This window comes from Trichogramma pretiosum, unplaced genomic scaffold (assembly GCF_000599845.2).
Source record: "Trichogramma pretiosum strain Unisexual culture from Peru unplaced genomic scaffold, Tpre_2.0 scaffold1, whole genome shotgun sequence".
Taxonomy (NCBI): Eukaryota; Metazoa; Arthropoda; class Insecta; order Hymenoptera; family Trichogrammatidae; genus Trichogramma; species Trichogramma pretiosum.
The window spans coordinates 5,544,130-5,561,911 of NW_019641703.1; the positions used below are offsets into that span (position 1 = coordinate 5,544,130).

Here is a 17,782-nt window from a genome sequence, read left to right on the forward strand (position 1 = left end):
CTTTTTACTAGCATGCTATCTCTTTTTAAATCTCTATTCTATTGTTTGAATAATTTGAAAATCTAATCTCTTGGTAAAAACAATTGCTATCAACTATTGAGTATTGCATGTGAGCATTTTAGTAGAGGCGTGTTTTCTAAAACAAAAATCCAAGCTTATTTCCCATAATAATTTTGACGGAGCACATTAGAAAAGTTTATTTTGTGCCTTGCAGTGTGAATGCGTGTAAAACAAAAACAAAGAGTGCTTTAAATTAAAAAAACAACTATTATTTGACTCGGAAAAATTGAAAAACAAAATTTGACAGATGGTAGCGAGGCAGGCTGACGGTGCCGTAAATACGGTACGGTGCAGCGGCGAAGACAGGGAAAACAAGCGAAAACTGGGCTCCATCCACGCAATGCATACTACACTGCATGAAGACCAGGATGGTCAGTATTTTCCGTATCATTCCGTAATTTTTAAAGTACATAACAAAACGCCAGGAAAAAGCTAACTATCATCCAGTTCATATAGAGTATTAATTCTCCAAAATCGATCAACTTTTGATTGAAATTAGAATAGATTATTTTCAAACTATTTCTCACTAATTCTTTTCCACTCATTTCTTTATATTTATTCAGTTGAAAATGTAGTGTGTGTTTTTAATTACTGATTACTGATTACTAATTTTTTTGTGTTATTTTCTACATCGATTTTGGAGAAAGTAGTGATATAATTCACTATTTTTGCTAAAGTTATCAAAGTAATCTTCATTGTATCTATCAATTATCAAACTGACCTCATTTATCTTCATTAGTTAATACTACCCACTATCACTTTTCACAAGGCAAAAAAGTAAATTACATGGTTTTGGTATGAATGATAGCAGTGAGTCATGTGCATGCAAATATATTTTCTTTTTTCAACTAACAAACCTGATCAACTAGTATTGGTTTATTTGTGTATAAAGAAATCCTATTCCAATTATGAAGAAAAAGTGCACTGTTGAACTGTGTCGCTGATTTTTTTCTGAAAAATCTTTTATTTCCTGATTACTCTCATAAATATCATGTATCATTCATATTTAACGTGTCGAACTGGAGTTGGACGTTTATTGTGTATATATTGCATAAAAGGTAGGTACATTAGCTTTTGTTCATTATTTTTTCTTGAAAAATTGGTTTCATTTATCACAAATAAAAAAAAACTAATTGGCTGTCAGGTTTGTTAATGGGTTCCCTTTTCACTTTTATGATTTTTTAAATAAAAAATCATTTCAATACAGCACTTCATTTTTAAAACCTAGTTTTTATTTACTGATCTCAAAGAGCTCAACCCTATCATTCATATAATAATTGGCTTGGTTATTTTGGTACTGCACTCATTCGTTCAATCAACTTCATCGAGTGTATGAGCAATGTCATTGCCTTTATAAAATAGTTTTTCCCTGAGCACAAATCATGAAAATCTAACTGAATTAATTGTGTGAAAAGTTCGTTCATTCTGTACATGAGTCATGTGTATATATATCATCAAACTGCCTGGATCATGCAGCATTATCAAAGCATTGCGTGGTTTAATAAGAGCTAAGAAAAATTAATAAATGCGTTTAATCAAATAGTGCATCTAAGCTTGGTACGAGGTTGCTTTGTGCGATATGCATAAATAGATGCGCAAGTTATAAAACGTTGCCGTCATATTAATCAAACATTAAGCTAATTAAAATTATTTATCCAAAATTACAAAAACCGCTAGCATATAATAATAATAAATAACAAGAGCGTAACTATACCGATCGATTCGAGGAATCTCTTATTTGAAACAGTCTGAGGTAATAATAATCGAGTATGCTGTTTTCAATTAAAGATTTCCTCAAAAGCGAACCATAAACAATCATGGAAATCATAAATTCACCAGGGTACATTAATGCATACTAATCAGAGCGCACATTCATTAAAAAAAAACTAAAATTAATCCATTCCTGTCTCAAAAAAAACAAAAAAAGTAAAAAAAAACAAGCGCTGATTTTCGGAACTCTCCTCTCCTTTGCTAATACAGAGCCTAAGAATGATAAGGCCAGCACGCCGCGGACGCGGATGTTCGCGGTGGGCGAGATCGTCTGGGGTACCTACCGAGGCAGCGGCAACGGCCACCACGCAGCAGCAACCTGTTGGCCAGGCAAAATCGAAGCGATCGGCTACAAATCCAACGGCTCTGCCGCTCCAGGGGGAGCAGGAGGAGGAGGAGGAGGTGGAGGATCCGGAGCTGTCGCTGGCGACGGACGAGGATCATCATCTGGAGCAGCAGCAGGTGGATTTGGACAAAACGTCTGGATCCGATGGTATGGCGAGCAGCATCGCGAGGCAGGTCTCAGTCAAGTCTCAGTCAAGAGTCTCAAGTCCTTGTCGGAAGGCCTCGAGACGCACCATCGGGCCCGACAGAAGCTCCGGAAGTGAGTCTCAACTTAACATATACAAAAACAAAAAAATCGACCTGCACAAGTTATCACAATTACTCCCCCCCACCCCCACTTCACTTTACCTGGGATAAGGTTTTAGTTTTCGTTCTCCGACGTTAAAACTCTTCATTCTTTTACGCAATCGAAAAGTTTGATGAAGCATATGCATGAATTGTGTACGTTCAAATGAACGAGCTCGATTACATTATTATTTCACGAAATCTTTGCCCTAGTTATAAGTTATACCCTATTTCATTTAATTTTATCGATAAGGGAATGTTTCGCATGCTGTATATTAATTTTGCAGCGCACGATAAGAGATTTACTTCAATGAAAAAATTGAAAATTAAAATGTAAATAATTATTTTTATTACGACGGTGTACTATGATGAAAAATTGAGTGCAAATCAAAATAAAATTAGCAAACCGACAGCCAACTATAATTGGAGTATAAAATTTAAAACATAAGATTTTACAAAAAAAATCACTTTCTAATATAAAATTTTCAATGCATGAAGTAGTTAGCTAACTAAAAGTATCTTTAATTATTTTGTATATACTTTTAAAACCTTATTATCGTGTGCTAAATAAGTATAGAATAGTTCATGAAGTGAAGAAAGTTGTATTACCTGTTTTTTTTTTAATTTTGTCCACAAATCCGTAAACTATTTTTTCAAATGATGTAAAGATATTTTGATTTTCGATGAAATAATTAATGATGAACATTCATTTCAAATCGAGGATTTCGCAATACTTTTATCCTCATTATTTTGAATATGAACTAATTAACGATACATTCCCTCCTTAGTATTTTGCAATCAATCATCCGATGTAAAGTATCAATGGCTTTAAAGCACGCAGTCCCCTCCTTCCCTTCATCAAAGCACGCCTTATAAATTTAGAATAAAATTTCAAATAAAATTACCGCTAAAAGGTGTTGACAATCCTACACATGATCCGTATTATCCTGTCAATTTTAGAAGTCGTAAACTGAATACCCAATTGGAGAGCGCAATTCAGGAAGCCATGGCCGAGCTGGACGCGAAGCAACGTCAGCGTAAATCACAGATCAAAACCAAAACCTACGTGGTGAGCGCTGCGCATCAACAAAAGCAGCAACAACAGCCACAGCAGCAGGCGCAGGTACCGCAGTTACGACAGCAAAAAGCGAAAAAAACTCCCGGCAGAAAGGTACCGATTGCCGCGACAATTGCCATTGCACCACGACCCAATTGAATGTTTCCAAAGTATATATGATGTTTCATATATAAATGTGTAAATTCAGGAAAGAGAATTGTTTCTTTTTTGCGATATTTCTATACATACTAATGTAGATGAAAATTTGGTGATAATGTTCCTAAGATAAACCATGAATTAAGAGTAATTAAATTTTAGGATGTTCGAAGAACAAAAAACTTTTCACCTTTCCAACCTTTTCATCTATATTTTTTTGTCAGTTATAATGATGATGCCATTCTGGTATCCTTTGGTTATTTAAATAAAGTATCCTGTAAAATACATACTACGAAAATCCAGTGATCACAAGGCACTAGTAACTGTACATATTTTTAGTTGAACTTATAGACATGCTGCGTGCGCGTGTGCTATAGGGATATTTAATTTAAACTTTTAAAAGCAGCACTCTTCTAACAAGAGCTAAACTGAAAATGACCATTAGTACGTAATGGGTGTAAACGGATTTTGCGATATCTGATTTTTTTTCATGAGTGGTTGGCCTATCCAAGACTCTGTGGTTTTAATAAATGTATAAATAAATGGCAAGATATAATGTGTAGGTGTAATTATTGAAAGTCCAAAATGTAGTCATAATTCTGTAAGATAAGATTTAATAAGAATTCATCGATCATGCTGAAACGAAAAATCCTTAAATGATCGTTGTATGTATGATATACCTACTTTTTGCTTTTTTAATTAACAATTGAATAAATTAAAGGGTCAAGTAAGAAAATGATTGTAAAAATATTTCGGAATTTGTGTATTTATATATGATTAAGAAATAAAGTAATGTGATACTTTATCATGGTTGGAATTTTGTTGTTGAATCTTTTGTTACGAATCTAAACCTGTAAAAGCGTAGTCAAATCGTGAATTTGTTCTTGTTGTTAGCTTTATAATGATGTCAGTATCGAAAATTGTAATCAAATCACTCTAACCTGAATCATTGATTAATATCAAAACCAAATTGCATCAAAATTAATTTTAAAGTCAGTTGAAGCTTTTAGCGCAATAAAAAAAGAAGAAATTTTTTGGTGCTCAAAAAGAGTTTCTAAATTAATATTTACCAGTAGAAGTAAGCATGCAGAATTTAAAGAAATTTTATCATACTGGCATGATAATTGAAGTCACAACTACGAAAGAAAAAGAATTTTGTAAAAAGCATTAAAATAAATTGTCTGCATATTAAAAAAAATGTAAAATAAATAAGTAACTAAATAAACAATAAAAATGCTGCACAATGGGCAGAGAACATTACGCTTAATGAAAAATAATGACGACTTACATACCAGTGCTGATATATATATAATCGACCTAACGATTTTTAAATATAAACTATACTGACAGAAAAAACGGAGACCAGTGATATTCCTTTTTTCGCCATTGAGCATTATATATTTTGCGCTTGAAAGTATAAATTTATTCGTCACACTTTGCTTAACATAATCAACGTACAATAGACAATAAAAGAAAATAGATGATATTATTATATATTAAAACGATCATTGATAAGGCTTAGGAAATGGTAATCTAAATTTTGTGTAGTCGAAAAACTTTACATAATACGGTTATGAAAAAAATGAAGTTTTCTCTTCCGAATCTCTGCGGGCTTTGAAAATAAAATCGACTAACTGCTCGGTTGTCGATTCTATACACGTTAAGTTTATTATCATGTAAACGTGTAAGATAAAAAGTATATATAAATATGGGAGAAGCAACAATTTCTCTCTAAAATTACGAAAATATCTTATAGATTTTACAAAAACTATAATAATCTTTGATTTAATTTGATAGGATAAATGTGAATTTTGTGTATAAAACAATTGTAAATAAGTCGTAGATTGTAGTTATTGAACGACGTTACTATATATTAATATGTGTATATATATAAACATATTTATATGTAAGATTTATAATAATATTAGAATATCGTAGAGTATTTATACAACAAAGTGAATCAAAAATATACACAAGCTCAGTAGAGTTATTAATTTTACGTATGGAATATTACTGGAAAAAGTTATATTTTTTCAATTGTTAAATGAAAATATTTTGTTTCATTTTTTTAAATGCTAAGTTTAATAGTTTATTTTGATTAAAATTGTAAAAATCGCCGTGCATAATTTCAATTTTGAATGTATGACTTTGCGCGTATTTAACTTACGCGCGTTCATCATTTGTATTTTATTGAACATGATTTATTATCAGAATTTTATGTGTTTTTATTAATATTTTTCTATTATTTTTTTGAAAGATAATTGTATCAAAACCGCAAGAACCAAAAAACGAATTCCTTTGATGGCGTTAATCATTCACATATCAAAAAAGGTAAATTTTAAGCTGTTGCACGATACAAAATTTAAGAAGAATTTACAAGTAAAATCATCACAATCAATTATTATGTATAATTCAATGATTCGTTTCAACTCCTTTTATACACTGACACTTTTCAAACAATCGTATATGATGACTTGAAATTTTAAATGAATGTACACATTTTTAATACAGAACAAAATCAAATTATACTCGTCTCAGCAACGACCTATTATTGAAATTATTTCAAATAAGTATACCTTTTAAAAATTGTAGCTGAGTCGATTTTAATTTAAACTCTATTTATATAGTATTCATGAGCAGTGAAAATGGGAACACGCTTAAAAAAGTGAGTTTGAACAAAGTAAATATTAAAATATTGCAGAACAAAGACAAAATGAGGGCTTTCATATGGATGCATTTTCGCAGTAATGAAACTTTTGATGGAAATATAATGCAGATTTTTTCACCTTACAAAATAATTAACAAGTGTTTGATATGGCATATTAAATATTTGAATATCACATTATTGAATAATTCAATATTACCTATTGAATTACGTTAAAAAAGCGCGAAAATACGTGTCATCTGAGCTCATCAGTTATGTAGGTGAGAAAAAACCCAAATCTCAAACAGACCCTTTTATCATAATCCATACCACGATCGTTCAATATGATGTTATGTTTACCCTTCTTCAAAGTAACACGCACGATGTAAATAATTGATTCGCGGCGTCTTTATTCCTAACAAACGAATACCATCCATTAATCGTATTGAGTAAAAGGTATAAACTAAGTATCAAAAAGTTTCCATAAAAGTAGTTCAGTGCAAAATTCGAAAGTAAAGTCGAAATATGAAAAGCAGTTTTCGTCTAATATAAATTAATTTCCAAAATTAATATTATAAGGAAAAAAGGCTTTGTCTGTTTCTAACCAGAAATGGTTTTTTCGATCAAACGATCAACATCTTAAAAATTGGGATCAAAATACACAAGAAAATCAAATCAACACGATAACTTGACAAAACAAAAACGAAACATTTTATTCCTATGAGAATCAAACGTCGAAAATATGAAAAGCTTCCTCACGCGCGAATCGATACGTCGGATTATTAAGAAAAGTTATACATTATTGATTAAATAGGACAGAGAGCAAAAGACATCGAAGGAACCATTAAGTATATGTGAATTTTTTAGCAAACGCAAGATTTTTAATATGGTCTTGGTATCTTTGGAAGGTTTTAACAAGGGTACTTTTACAGAAATATTTTATACGTATGGACTTATTTTGCGTAAAAATCGGACGAGTAATTGTTGAGAAACAAAAAAGGGATTTAGATGCAATTTTTCTATCATATGCTTACCCGTGAGGAAGTACTTGAAGATTTCTTGCGCATAAAATATACGTGAATGAGCGAATGATCTTGAATGTAATAAAAAAGAATGCTGATTGTGAACTATTAAAACCTATATTATATATGATACAAGAAAAGAATGCAAAGTAATTGAAACATTAAAATCCCCCGCCTCAGCTAATCCTTGCAAAATAGGTGACAAATTAGAAAATCTATATATATTATACGTTCGTAAAATTTATTACTTGCGTATTATTGGTATATTGAATATGGACAAAATATATATATAACAAATTATACGTGTATGGGTTATATTACAAAAAAAAGAAAAAAAAACACTAAAATACGAAAGAAATTGAGTGATTGAACGTTATATAAGTATGTAGTAAAGGTAAACAAAAAAGTAAATAGCTCAAAGAAAGAGTCTTCGATACAGAGAACGAGGGGGATGAAAACCGATCGTCGCTGTCGTTGTCGGAGACGAGCAGACAAAATGTGTTAAGAAAGCTATGTGATCTATAATGAAGAAAAAAAAAACTAGTAGTTTTTAGCTACTTTATTTTGTAAATTTTGTTTATATACGTAAAATATATTATTCGATTATTCATAACATAACACTGTATGTGAATACATGAGTTAATAAATTATCAACATATGAAGTTATCCGAGAGTAACATTTATTTGTGCAAATAAAAAATACATCCAAAAATATATAATGCATGGACATTTACGTAACGTCATCGGGTCGTTGCGAATGTTATGTTGCTAATTAATCAAAAAACGAAATCGGCCGAAATTTATACAAGTTTTCCATAAATAACATTTAATTGAATGAATCAACTGCGCGCAGCAGCACCTAATAACCATTAAGCGAGAGAGCGAGCGCGTCGCGTGACGTTTCTCTCTCTCTCTCTCTGTGCAGTGGTAGTAGTATTAAAATTGCGAAAAGTAAATAACCTTTCGCAGATCTCGCGGTATAGGTACACTGCTAGTGTAAAGGTTACGTTCGCGGAACTTTATACTTTCCTTCTTGCTGCTGCTGCTCGGCGCACAAAATGTTTAATTCAAGCGCCTTTCTAGCTACTTTTACGTCTTTCACTCGACCGAAGAGACACGGCCGTCTTCCAGTGCGCGAGGTACGGCTGGGGTAGGTGTATATATATGTAAGGTACTGCGCGCTACGCGAAAAGCTTTGAGAGGCGAACAATTAACGAATTTTAAAGAGGCCGTATCTTAAAAGCGTGCACTGCACTCGGAGCGGCAACTTTTTCGAGAGCATCTCACGGAACTTTTCATATTGCCCGAGCTGCGCGTGTGTGTAAGTATGTATGTATTTGTCTACCATAGGACGACTGCTCCTACGTGTGGAACATCGCCGACGAGGAGAGATGCGAGTTCGTGAAGACCATGGACGACTGCGCGGTCGACTCGTTTCTGCCCTATCCCACCTGGCTGTTCTGCTACTTCGGCACCCAGAACATGCTCTGGTTCTATCTCGGCCTCCTGGCTCTGTTCTGCTGGCTGCTCTATCTCTTTCTCATACTCGGGACAACGTCGGATAATTTGTATACGATCGATTCAATATATAGCACCAATTCGTCGATTCACGCGTATCACACGCACGCACACGCAAACAGCTTCTGCCCGTCGTTGTCCGTGATAGCCGCGGTGCTCCGATTGTCCGAGAACATAGCCGGCGTGACGATTCTGGCCTTCGGCAACGGCGCGCCGGACATATTCACGTCGCTGGTGTCGAACGAGGGCGAGCGCCTCATCATGTTCACGGAGCTGATCGGCGCCGGGGTCTTCGTCACGGCCATCATCGCCGGCTCCGTGGCCGTGTTCGCGCCCTTTCGCCTCGTGCCCAAGTACTTTTTGCGCGACGCGCTGTTCTACACGCTCACCGCCGCCTGGATCTGCTACATCATCGCCGATCACTGGATTTATCTGTGGGAGGCCGTCGGTGAGTTGCTTCATATACTCTGCTCTCGAAAAAAGCATCCATCGGAGCCTCGTTTTGTCCTCGTCGCAGGTTGCATTCTCCTCTACGTGCTCTTCATAATCGTGGTGGTGGTGATGCAGAGTCTGGAAAGTAACGAGAGCGACGGTGGCCGTGCGTATTTATAATAATACAAATGATGAACCTCGTTTACATTTTGTCATTGCCCTCGATCGATTTTTCTTCGATCGAACAAAGCAACAAGTTCCATCTACCACCAACACCGCAGCGCGAGGCGCAATTACAAAGTTATCTCGTTATATCAAGCTTGGCCCGCGGACTTGTCCTCCTCTCTCGGTATAAAATTTATCATCTCGCCGTCGTCTCGCGCTACTCTACTGCCGTTGTTGGCCAGAGGCTGATGGATCGATCGACCACGACGACGTCTCCCAGCTTTTCTTCATTAAACTTAAAAAAACAACGCGGCAGCGGTCGTACTTAGAAATAATCCACTCTCCGACATATATTATTGTATAATATATAATACTGCTCGCCTGCTGTTGATTGTATCGCATCGTCGCATCGAAAATCTCGCGCTTGCAAAAGTTCGTATTATTATTATACGTACCATAACCGCCGCGTGTATATACCGGTACGTGTCTGCCAGCCAGCCTGCTTGAACACACACACGCGCGTACTCGTGATATAATAGTGATAAAGTAGTATTAACAAACGTACAAATCACCAACTCAAGTTTCGGTGCGCTAACCCCCTTTAATTACTTCAACTAACTAACCAATACCTGCGTCCACCCACACCCTCGTGCGTTATATACGTGGATTCGTGTGTGTGTGTGTGTGTATATAGCAACAGCAGCAGCAGCATACATGAGGCTACGGTGCGGTGCTCTCTCGCGAAAATCGATCGATCGAACTTTGACCTTTTGCGGCTGGCTGGGCTTTCGCGTCATCGCCACTCTATCGTACTACTCTACTCTACCTCCTCCTGCTTCCTTGTATAATACTGCATAAAAGCCCTCTTGCCCGTGTCTTTACGTGTGTGTGCTATGTACATATATATACTGCGTTACACAGAGCGAATGCCAACTCTGAGGGACGCGGACGTGCTGCTGGCCTTCGTGGAAAATCGCAACGTCGATGTCAACGTACCGCCGCAGTTACCAAAGAGATCCCGAGCTTACGATATTCACGCCAAACTAGGTGAGCTTCTATGTATAGTGACGCTGCTGCTGCTGCCGCGCGTTCATTCAGATGCAATTTCGCATACGTACAGGCGTCACTTTGGCTTATCGAACGCGCAGTAGCAGCGTACGTATAGCTAGCTAGCTACACGTACGTATAAAAAAAAAGGCCAAAAAGCGAAAAAAAAAGAGAGAAAACTGAAATAGCATAGTCCATACCATACGTTATATATATATCTATGACAGACGTCGCAATCAGTCGTGAAATAATCCGTGGACGCACGAAATCTGCTGACGACGGCGCCAACGACGAGGAGGAGGCCCCTGAAAAATCGTCGTCCGCGTCCAGCCGGCCGAGGGGTCTCTTTCGCGAATTTCTCTACGACGTGAATCCAATAAACGCGATCGACTGGAAGGAGTCCGGCTGGCTGGTGAGAATTCTGCTGGTGCTGCGCTCGCCTTTCATGTTTGTCCTTCAGCTGCTCGTGCCGGTCGTCAACGAGACCGCCGAGAAGCGCGGCTGGTCCAAGCTGCTCAACTGCCTCCAGATATCCTTCACGCTCAGCGTCGCCATCGCGCTACTGGGATGTTAGTACATTTATTATTAAGTTACGCGTGTGGAATGAAATGACGCGAGAAAAGCTCGAGAAAGAAAGAAGAGCGACTATATCGTTGAATTCAATGGCTCGGATTCGAGCGTGAAACTCTTACCTATGTATGCGTGTGATATAGACACGAAGACGCGGGTCGGTCCGGTGCCTCTGGTGGCCGTAACCGCTTGCTGCATGCTCGTGCTCGCCGTCACGGTCTTCGTCTTCACCTCGGTCGATCGAGTACCCAAGGGACACAACGTGAGTTATCTCTCAATTATACATTCGCGGCGACCCGATTACGCTCCGATAACTCTGCGAATGTAAACTCTCGGACTTTATACAATGCGAATCTCCTTTGTAACGAGTCGTTCCAATTCGAATGTATACGTCTCTCTACACACCCACTGGACTCTAGTTATTGGCGTTCGCGGGATTCCTGGTGGCGATGCTGGTGGTCTACCTGATGGCCAAAGAGGTGATGTCGGTGCTGCAGTGTATCGGCTTCGCGAGCGGCATCTCCGATGCTATGCTCGGCATCACTCTTCTCGCTTGGGGCAACAGCGTCGGTGGTAAATACTTTTCTTTCGCACCCCTCCTGCAACAGCAGTGTAACACAACGAAGCGGGCGGGTGCGAGGGCGCATATCTCTACGACTCTGTATAGATATAATCCACATACTCTGTGCAGTTCAGCCCTGGCAGCGGCATACCTTCGAGCATTAATTAAGCCCCGGCGCGCGTCTTTTGGACGAGTACAGTAGCGTGTATACACCTACTACCCTCCTCTTCTGTGTACCACTACGGCGACCCTCGAATTGAAATATGCGCCCTCGCGCGTGTTTTGTATTATTATGTAGGTTATCGGGTACATATATACGCGATGTGCCTCTATGTCTACAAAGAAAAATAGAACACAGAGATCGCTCGACTTTGCGAATACAAACACATAGCACGGGGATACTTTGAATTTTACCCGAGCGCGCGTATACATGTATCTATACCTACTATGCAAAATCCCGGGATCGTGTTCGAGCGTAAAAGCTAATCGTTCCAGTCGCCGCATTCACGCCTCGGCGAATAATATTCTCCGCTCGATATATATATGATACGTGCGAGCGATATCCGCGCTTGATTTATCGCTATCTCTCGCGTACGTATAACCCGCTGGTAATTATTCAATGAACACATCGTGGAATTTCCATTTTGCCCACGCCGCAACCCACCACCTGCCTGCCTTGCCGCACCCACGCTCTCCACCCTGCTGCTGCCGCCGCTGCTGCTCTATACTGCTACTATACGCGCGCATCGATCCAGATCTCATATCGAACGTGACGATCGCTCGGCGGGGCTTTCCGCGGATGGGCTTCTCCGCGTGCTTCGGCGGGCCCATGTTCAACACGCTGATGGGCCTTGGACTCACCTACGGACTGGCCGTGGCCAAGGAGCCCGAGCTCAAGATCAAGATACGCACCTCGCACATGGCCATGGGCTGTCTGGCCTTTCTGCTGAGCTCGCTGACGGCGTCGCTGATCTATCTCACGATAACGGGCTTCGCCGCGCGCAGGAGCTACGGATTTCTCCTCTACACCGTCTACGCGGTCTTCATGACCATCAATCTGCTGAGCGAAGGCCACGTCATTCATCCCCTGGGGGTGGATCATCGGCCATAATGATCGTCGTTTTTCTGTGTGTGTAACTCAATGTTTTTATGCATACGTAATGTATGCGCGTATACGGAATTCGAATCTGGTTGAGATTCTTCTTATTCGCGGCGTCGATTGTTCCCACGTACATAATTGAATCGCGCGAAATAATTTCGTCGCAGAAAATATGATGGAAGATTTGACGGATTATAACGTTTAACGAGGAAATATGTCTGATTGATTCGCACGATTTAATTAAAATACACTTTAATTTGCCACTTATGATTATTCGTGTAATCAATATTATATCATTTTATTCGTTATTTACAATGACTTTATGTACAACATTAAGTAGGTTCTTGCAAATACAGAGTGAGTGAAGGTAAAATTACAATTCAATACGTTCTTCCTAGTATACATTTAGAAAGATTACAATTTTTTTTCACAAAGTACATTATAATTTTATATAAGGCATATATAAGAATTAGTCGATTTGAGATGACGGTATGATAATAACTACGATTCAGGCAATGTCCTAAACATAAATATGAGTATCGGATTACAACTCTTCAATGAAAGCTGCTCTATATACGTTAAAGATGTCTTCGCTGTCCAAATATGTGATTATCTCAAGACAACAATCAAAAGGTAGACCAAAGAATTGTACAACAACGTCACAAGTTATGTGTTTAATTAAGTTTCTTATTAAACTTTTAGTAACGCAACCTCTGATAATTGCTCCGATTGTTTTATACTTAAAAATGTGATTGTTTAGTGCCGATAAGTAATCAGAATTCTTTAATAACTTATACGTTTTATCCGGATTAGAAGTGCAAAGGTCCAAAAGTGAAATGTTATTGCCTACATTCCTATTTCTAGCCAGATCAAGCTCTTCTTTGACTCTCCGAACATTTCTAAGGTGTGTAATGGGGCGCGATCTTAATCGTGTTTCGCACTTTTTTTGCAAATAATTGTGTGTTTCAATGTCCATGTACATCATTCCATATTGTACAAACTGCAGATGTTCGATCAGACAATCGTATAATGCTCCAGTTTCATATGCATTTAAAGAGGGCAAACTTTCCACGAGTTTTTTAATTAAACCCCTAGAACCTAGATAAAATTTATTGAAATTTAACGTGTAAGTTAATTGTAATTTTTTAAAACCGATTTTCGAGATTTCTCAGAGGTCACAACACATACGGAACCGTAGTTTTTCCAAAACTTATAGTGTACTTTTTAATTGAGTACTTTCAAGAAATGTATGACTCGTCCATGCGTGCTGTGACCAATGCGAAAAATACCTTTGTTTTCTTACCTAGTTGCAAAATATCCGAATGAAACTCAAACTTAAGAGGCTCATTAGGTACAATTAAAAATTTAAAAATTGAGAAATAATGATCATGGGTCATTTGAAAGTCGTGGTCCTCCAATTCTTCGATAACAGCTTGGACATTCAAAGTCATCCGTAAATTTTGTAAGGGCATTAATTTTTCTCTCAAAAATCCACCTTCGAATGTCACAGTTTGAACGTCGGCCCCGTGACTCAAAAGAAATTCGACTATGTCGTAATTGAAGTGTGACGCGGCTTCGTTGAGCGGGGTACGTCCATTTCTATCTTCAACATTAACATCTAATCCATTTTGTAAAAGTATTTCAATATACGTACGTGTATATTTTAAAATCGCCTTTATGTAATTCTCATCGAGTGTATTCCTGGGTCTGAAAATATGTGAGCTTAATTTTATAATGATTGAGTGCAATATGGTCCCGTCAATACCACCGATGTGAGAAAGGTTGGCCTTATTTTCGATGTTGATTTTCAGAATATTCAAATATCTTTTAAAAATATATTCCGATATGTAACTCACTCCTGTATCAATACTTGCGAAGGTATAATTCAAGGGTATGTTGAGGTGGGCATCGATCATATTTGGATTAGCGCCACATTTGAATAGCGATGCAACGACTTTTACTTGTCCACGACGAACCGCGTTGTGCAATGCAAAAATTCTGTCTTCACCTTCCATTCTTTTTAAAAGAATATCAAACGCTTCTGCGATCCAAGATGTATGTGCATAAAAATCTGCGATCATGTGCATTATCGGTTCGCCAGATGTGTCAACGATTTTATCATCAGCGCCATTTTCCACAAGTAACTTAAAGATTTTAAAGACTATTTTGCAATCCCAATACTGATTTTCACAATATTTGCGATTCTTGAAAAGGTTAAGCAGTGGACTGTGACCACTTGAATCTTTGATATTAACGTCGGCTTCGTATCGGATAAGAAGCTGAATCATTTTTAAGTGGACTTTTCCCAATGTACTTATGTCACAAATGTAGTTTAGCGCTGTCGACTTCCTCAGAGTAACGATATTTGGTCTAGCACCATTTTTCAGAAGCAGTTCCATAACTTTTAGACTATGAGAGTATGCCGCCTTATGAAGTGCAGTTTCACCGCGAAAATTTTGGGCATTTACATCTGCTCCACGCTTTAACAGCAATTCAACTGCTCTTACAATATTTGGAAATTGTTGACCCAGTTCAAGAATTATATGTAATATGGTGTCGCCCAACTTGTTGACTAGCGTAATGTCGGCCCCGTTTTCCAATAGTAATTCAAACAATTTCATGCGCAATTTATAATCTCGCTGGTTGATGAATAAGCTCATTATAGACGTATTACCGTCCATATTTATGTAATTTTGTTCGGCCTTGAACTGGATGAGAGGTTGAATTTTTTCTAGGAACCATTTCAAATCGGCTCTGGTCAACTTGGGTTGATTACAAAGGGAATTCAGTAACAACCAACCGGGAGATCTTGAGAGAGAAGTTGTATATGGAGCAGTGCCATTATTAAAATTTTCTGTTTCAACAGCATTCACCAGTGACTTTGTTCGATCCCATGGATAATGTATAAAATATTTAATCCAATACCAAATTTGCAACATTTTGTAACACTCTAACTTGAAACCTTTCTTGAACTCTTGGCACTGATCAGCTCCCAATATAACGGTAAACTGTGATCCAGTCGCCCTGTCAAATCGATTGCTGATTCTTCTGGAATCCCCTCTACTTTAGACTTTAAGAATCTACTTATTTACATCATCGTTGCTGTTCTAACAGAATAGTTGATGTGTCATTAACTTATTAAAGCAGTATAAAAATATTTTTCGTATACTTTATCACTTTAAGCATGACTCATGAACTCGAAAAAAATAACTTTTTCATCAAATATCAGCAGAGAGAATTATTGGTTTTTCATTATTTTTATAATTTTTTAGGTCATCGTTATTGCTGTTCGGGTATTTAAAGGAAATACACAATTATTGAGTACGTTCCGTGAATTGGTCGCGGAAAGTACGTCGCTACTGGAACAATTCAATCCTTGGTCCCTGATCAAACTGGAGTGACAAAAACATGGCTTACTCGATCGCGACAGCAACAACGTGTGTCCACTTGAGGAAGCTGAATCTTTTACGCTCCGATTTTCAGTTCTCGAAAAGTTTCGTTAACGAGAGATATGCAGTTGTATTACTGTTGAAAATTATCTTCAAATTATCTGTTAAAGCAATATAAAATTAAACGTTTGAACAATTATTTTGTTTAATCTTAAAAAAAGCAACCGACCAATTTGGTTAATGTGTATGACTTGTTGCAGCTACTATATTTCTGATGTTGTACCAAGCCAAATTTTTAAAAGCTAGCGAGCGAAGTTTCATATGTATCGAAGACTACGATTAGACAAACGAAATTAATTATCATAAAATTATTTAAAAATTTAATGTTATTTAATGTAGCTTACATGTGATTTAAAATATAGTAAATACAATTGTCGCTGTAAGCTTTAGCTAAGAAGTAAAAAATATTTTTTTTAAATACATTTAGTTACAGTTGTAATAAAAAAAGTGATCTTCTCAGGGAGTGAAGTTAATATAAGTTAAAAAAGATAGACTTTTCTTCTATACAAAATTAAAAAAAAAAGAAAAAGGCAACAAGAAACATAATATCCGAGCTTTTGACGTTACCGAGGTTAAAAATTAAATCAAATAGATAGAGAGGAGAGCAAAAAAACAAGACGGGAATAATTCAGACGTTGGACTTTGAATTAAATTAAACAGAAGAAAATATATAAGGCTCGCGCAAGGAGACTTGCCGAAAGTGTCCAAGCTGACGCGCGCGAGGAGCGCCATGATATTATATCAGAATCATTTCCAAGTCGAGGCTAAAAGAGTTGGGAAAGATACGGTGCGCGCCACGCCAGCTCTCGACTGCCGCTATCATTTCTTTTTCTCATCTTTTTTTTTGCTCCTGCTTTTCTCCTCTCGTTCCACAAGAAATTTTCCTCCTTTTTTTTTGCCTTTGTCTCGTTACGCTTTTATACGCATTTTTTTATTTTCCTACTACTGTTGCTGCTGCTACTACTACCACTACTACTGCTGGGAGAGAAGGAACTTTTATTGGACTCGAAATAATTGTAAAGATTTTCGGTCGGGTGGAAAAATGAAATGTTTTGTAACGCTCTCGTTTGACAGAGAGATAGAGAGACTCGTTAAATCATGGAAGCAATCGCACGTCACTTATCATTTAATTATTTCATTATTCTTAATCAAAGGCATCTGCATTCAATCTATTTTTAAAATTATATTCAATTTACCTTAATTTCGTGCATGTATACGATAAAAATCGATGACATGTACTCGTCAGCGCGTATACGAGAATATATATCGTTAAATTACCAATTATGCTTGCGAGCTTTAAAAAATTCACGGAAGCTCGTTAAACCCACTGATCCGAGTTTTACTCCCATAAAAGGAAAAAAAAAAGAAGAACGAGAAGAGCACTGGAGCAGTTTCATAGTAGTACGTAGAGACACATTCTCTTTACGACGGGTAAAACTAGTTTTCCACATAATATTTTTCGTCAACACTAACTATTCATAAAGATAACCCTGTTTATTTTACACGCAACTTTTCGTTTTCTTGCTGCACTGCGCGCGCGCATGAGATGTGCTCGCCCGCGTGTGTATATGTGTGTGCGAGCGCGACGAAATCTTCATAAA

At 37.4% G+C, this 17,782-nt stretch overlaps 3 protein-coding genes across 3 annotated transcripts in view; 2 read left to right on the forward strand and 1 right to left on the reverse strand.

The window, feature by feature from the left end:
• LOC106653744 (AF4/FMR2 family member 4-like) overlaps positions 1–4,490 on the forward strand; it is a 238,584-nt gene extending 234,094 nt beyond the window's left edge. The window contains exons 17-19 of the mRNA XM_023462811.1: positions 308–431; positions 2,041–2,434; positions 3,421–4,490. Coding sequence (XP_023318579.1) covers positions 308–431; positions 2,041–2,434; positions 3,421–3,676 — 774 coding nt within the window. The 3' untranslated portion in view covers positions 3,677–4,490. The remainder of the gene's footprint in view (positions 1–307; positions 432–2,040; positions 2,435–3,420) is intronic.
• A 1,815-nt stretch (positions 4,491–6,305) lies between these two features.
• On the forward strand, positions 6,306–12,744 carry LOC106653753 (mitochondrial sodium/calcium exchanger protein-like). Its single transcript, XM_014373305.1, has 9 exons — positions 6,306–6,338; positions 8,690–8,909; positions 8,970–9,305; positions 9,375–9,455; positions 10,376–10,501; positions 10,729–11,070; positions 11,215–11,333; positions 11,491–11,644; positions 12,389–12,744. The coding sequence occupies exons 1-9, from the start codon at positions 6,306–6,308 to the stop codon at positions 12,742–12,744; spliced, it is 1,767 nt and encodes a 588-aa protein (XP_014228791.1).
• Positions 12,745–12,998: 254 nt separating this feature from the next.
• LOC106655293 (putative ankyrin repeat protein RF_0381) lies at positions 12,999–15,720 on the reverse strand. The gene is made up of 2 exons (XM_014375620.2): positions 14,036–15,720; positions 12,999–13,830 (listed from the first exon to the last, which is right to left on the reverse strand). The coding sequence occupies exons 1-2, from the start codon at positions 15,669–15,671 to the stop codon at positions 13,277–13,279; spliced, it is 2,190 nt and encodes a 729-aa protein (XP_014231106.1). The 5' UTR covers positions 15,672–15,720; the 3' UTR covers positions 12,999–13,276.
• Between the last annotated feature and the right edge of the window lie 2,062 nt (positions 15,721–17,782).